Source organism: Poecilia formosa, unplaced genomic scaffold (assembly GCF_000485575.1).
Source record: "Poecilia formosa unplaced genomic scaffold, Poecilia_formosa-5.1.2 Scaffold164, whole genome shotgun sequence".
NCBI lineage: Eukaryota > Metazoa > Chordata > Actinopteri > Cyprinodontiformes > Poeciliidae > Poecilia > Poecilia formosa.
The window spans coordinates 1,420,757-1,425,059 of record NW_006800103.1 but is presented as its reverse complement, the minus strand read 5'-3'; the positions used below and the strand labels follow the sequence as shown (position 1 = coordinate 1,425,059).

General features: G+C 34.3%; 1 protein-coding gene across 1 annotated transcript in view; it reads left to right on the top strand.

Annotated features, from left to right (window-relative positions):
• The first annotated feature begins 1,353 nt into the window (after positions 1-1,353).
• Positions 1,354-4,303, top strand: part of LOC103146666 (perforin-1-like) — a 16,278-nt gene continuing 13,328 nt past the window's right edge. The window contains exons 1-3 of the mRNA XM_016677766.1: positions 1,354-1,413; positions 1,994-2,256; positions 2,336-2,415. Coding sequence (XP_016533252.1) covers positions 1,996-2,256; positions 2,336-2,415 — 341 coding nt within the window. The 5' untranslated portion in view covers positions 1,354-1,413; positions 1,994-1,995. The remainder of the gene's footprint in view (positions 1,414-1,993; positions 2,257-2,335; positions 2,416-4,303) is intronic.

Sequence of the window (4,303 nt, the reverse complement as noted above, 5' to 3'; positions counted from 1 at the left end):
CTCTATTGCTAAAAATCCTGTTGAGGAAAATAGTACCTTAACAAAAGTCTGGATGAGAAAAAAATACATTTATTAAAACTTTGTAAGGTGAGAACAGAAATACAGAGTCAAAGGAGTCTGTCAGGTCTGCTCTGCCTTACAGTAGATTCTGGCTTACTTTTATAGGTTCTGGTCAACAGATCATGATTATTATGCACCAACAATTATGTGGAGCCCAACCCAGATGGTTGTCTATTGTCAAGGAAAGGGGCTTCTTACTTAATGCATGAAATGCAGTCTCAGTTCTGGCCGGGGAAGTATCACCCAGATTGTCTCCTGGATCACAGACATTCCCTGCTGTTACAGCACAATAAAAGTCTATAGGAGAGCAGCTAGACCAATCTCATGTTAAGATCATGCAGACTCATGATCTCATCATCAGACACAATCTAAAGCACAAAAGAGGTGAAGAGCACATTATAAAATTTTCCATTACAATCTTAAGTTTTTAGGCAACTTTTATGTGGCAAGGGTTGTTGCACCCTAGAAGTATTTTAGTTAAATTATATATTTTTTAAAGTTATGGATAAAACGCTCTTTTATTCATTTATTTGATACATTTTATTCGTCTTAATTTTATTGTTTAAAGCATCTTGCCTAGTTATTTTTGTTCAAACATAGAAATTTTACAAAATTAGAGCTGAATGCTATGTGATTTTTTCTGTAGCGGAAGTAGCGTCAGTTGTAAAGTTGTAGCTAGAAGAAGAAACTATGTAACGTTTTTTCTGTGCACCAATGCCCGGCTGCTACACAGAGAACAATTCCAAGAAAACTATACACAGAGTGGGTCAAATCTAGTTGCTGAAACTGAAGAACAACTCCTGTCTGTTTTATGAGTTTAACACAATAAATTGACTGGATCCTTTGTACTAGTAAATACAGCTGGATGTTGTAACCTTTTGACTTTTCTGAAGCAGGTGGCATAAAACTGCATTCATCATAGCAGTGACTGCAGGATCAAGTTATTTTCTATCGCAAGTCAACAGCAGACTACACTCATTAAAATACTTAAAAACATTTCAATTGCCATTACCTTGTTTCCTTATTGACTGAAGCTAAATTTAAGTTGCTTTTTATGCACTTTTCTGCCTTGCTGTTAAACCTTTCCTTCATTGAAGTTCCAGTAGAACTGCAATAAAACAAAAAGTTCCATTAGCACCGTTTGTTCTCTTAGCAGAACGCTGCCAAAATAAAAACCTCAAACTTTACCAGCAGTTACAAGAAACAAAGTAACTACATTCAATTGACCTTTAGACAATGTTCTGTATGAATCCTTATATCTCCAGGGCTGCTGCTTCATAAACCACAGTTTTCAGCTCAGCACACTGCAGCACATTGCTTGTTTCAGCTTCTTTTTGGTCTGCTTTGGAACAGGTAAGATTTTTTAGTATGCAAAAGGAAAATAAAATTAACTGGGAAAAAAAGAGTATCTTTGCTTGAAACAATTACACATTCAATTTATACATGCATTTGAATGTTTTTGTATATTTTTACATATCTCTGATCAGGTATTTTTTTATTTTTGCATGTGTTAGCATAACCGTTTTGATAACACTTTGACAGACATGAAATTAACCAAGATTCATCATCTGTCATAAGAGTTGTTAATTATCAAAATTTAAAATGTTATGTACCTTTGTTTACATTACTAAATTTTGATAATTAATTGGTTAATGTCAGGTTGTCATAATAAAGACATCTTGAATAATGTCAATTTCACATTAAAAGTGTCATTATTTTCCGAATGACACTTAATGACAACCATCACAAATATTCATGAAGAATGAAGAATGTTCATGACAGGTGTTATGTCAGTCTTATGCACATCCCTTCAAATAAAGTGTTAACTAACTTTCTTATGATGTTGTATAAATAAGTCATAAAAATGAAGAAAATGCCATGCACTATGTAAAACAATAGTTCAATTCCTCTATCTTTTACCTTTTGACTACAGCGATGCTGCCCGATTCAACTTCAGCTCTTCTTCTCCTAAGCGTCCTTCTTGTTCACTCCTCTGTTCTGTCCTGTCGCATCGGGACCCAAACAGAGTGTGATGCTGCTCCTTTTGTACCAGGCCACAACCTGGTGGGGGAAAGTTTTGATATAGTCACACTTCAGAGAAAAGGAGCTCATGTGATTGATGTGAAAACTTACCTGAGCCCCAGCAAAACCTGTAAACTCTGCAGCAACCCTCTTCAAAACCATGTCCTCCAAAAAGTAATTAAAAATGCATAAATTAACAGCTGCACATCTGACTTGAGGGATTAACAATAACGTGATTTTTCTTCATTTTAAGCTTCCATCTTCTGTTGTGGACTGGAGTTACGTCAGTCAATGCAGTCCTGACATCCACAGCAAACTTCACACCTCTCTCAGGTAAAGTATTTAAACTGGATTGTAAACACTGTAAAAGTTGAATCACATGGTTAAACTAACAATTACCAGATTTTTTTTTTTATATGGTACAATTACATGTTCCAATCAACCGTGTCTGTTTATTGGACCTTTATGTTGTTAGACCAACACATAGTGGATAATTCTGAAGTGGAAGCTAAATATGAAAAATGTGGTGTGCATTTATACTGATATTCTGATACTTATTAATATATTCAAGTGCAACCAGTTGACTTCAAAGGTCATAATAGGTATTTTTCTCGAACCTACATAAAAGAACCACAGACAAAGTATATGAATTTTATGACCAAGCTTTTGCAAAAGGAGAAGACTCCGCCAACTGCTCCTCTGAGCCGTTCACAGAGCGTTCTGGTCTGCTTCCGCGTGAGCAGAACAGCCACAGAGAGCAGCCAGGAAAAACAACAGAGGTCGTAAAACTTTTAACTCAAACAACTAGCAACCCAGTTCCAGGTGTGATATCTGATCTACGGTCTGAGCCCGGTTCAAATCTCGGTCAAACTGTCAACAAAGAAGAGGGAAGATAAACATAAGACAAAATACGACTGCACACAGGCAGTTCCTAAGTTAGGAGGTATTCCGGTTGATAAGAATTTAAGGTCTGGGAAACACAGAGTTAACTGTCCCACATGAAGATGAACAGACAGATGGGGCCTCCAGGTCAGTTTATACACACAGAAGGAAGAGAACACTTTAAACTGAAAATCACAATAATACTGAATGTTAATTAACTATTGATTAACATTAGACTGAATATGAACTAAAGTAATAACAAAATGATAATACCAAAAAATCTCTAACAGGTCACCTAAAATAATGCATAATTTTTAAAAAATCAATAAAATTCACCTTTATTCTCAGTTAACTTCACAGTTAAGTTTACAAAAAGCATCATGAAGAAAAAATTGGTAAAGTTTGAAGCAGAGTTAAGTTGTAAGACAAAATCCCAAACACGTCTAGTCTGTCAGCTTAAAGATATCAAAGCTATGGAGGGAGTCTGAGGTTGTGTATTTACTTCTCTTTTCCTGCAGAGCACTGACCATGTTCTGCAGAGCAGGTCAGCCTAATATACTGTAAAACATTTGGGCCACATTTAGTTGTGTCCACTAACTTCTACATTCAAAACTGGTCTAGTTCTTAATTTAAAAAAAAAATCTAAAGCTATATAAATTTACTTATAGATTTTTAACCTAAATGTGAGTTTGTGAAAGATAAACTTACAGCAGTAAGTCTGTTAGCATTTTATTAATTTTGTCAAACCTAAAAGACTTTAATAAAATAGAGTTTATAGGTTAGCACTAAAAACACTAAAAGAAAATAAAACACAGGAATGGGAACTATTTCCCAGAATGCTTAGAGGCATATTTTTGTATCCTGAGATGGACGTGTGTTACATTGATCTGACTCTGACGTATTATTAAGGCAAATGTTCATTTTAAAAAGTTGTTATTCTCTGCTAAAAGTTTTTGAGCAGAATTTATTGTGATCTTTATTAAACTCATTAGCAAATCATAACTTTTGTTCTAATCAAGTTGAAAGAAGAATTTTAATTATCCTAGTGTAAAAATATGTGGTTACTTTAATATGATAAGGTGAGTGAAAATAATACCGAAATGTGTGTTTTTTAATTAGGTGAAGGCCTTTTTTTTCTTGCATATTGTGAAATGATCATTTGGTTTAAATTCCAGTATTAAGTTGAAACTCACAGTTCAAGGTTAATACGCTAACAGAACTTAAAAAACAATGTTTAAGCAACTTGTCTCTTTTTGTCGAATCAACTTTATGAACTTCAATTTCTGAGTTAAAAGACATACAATTTTCTTATTGATTTTAATTGCATTTTAAAGCAGCA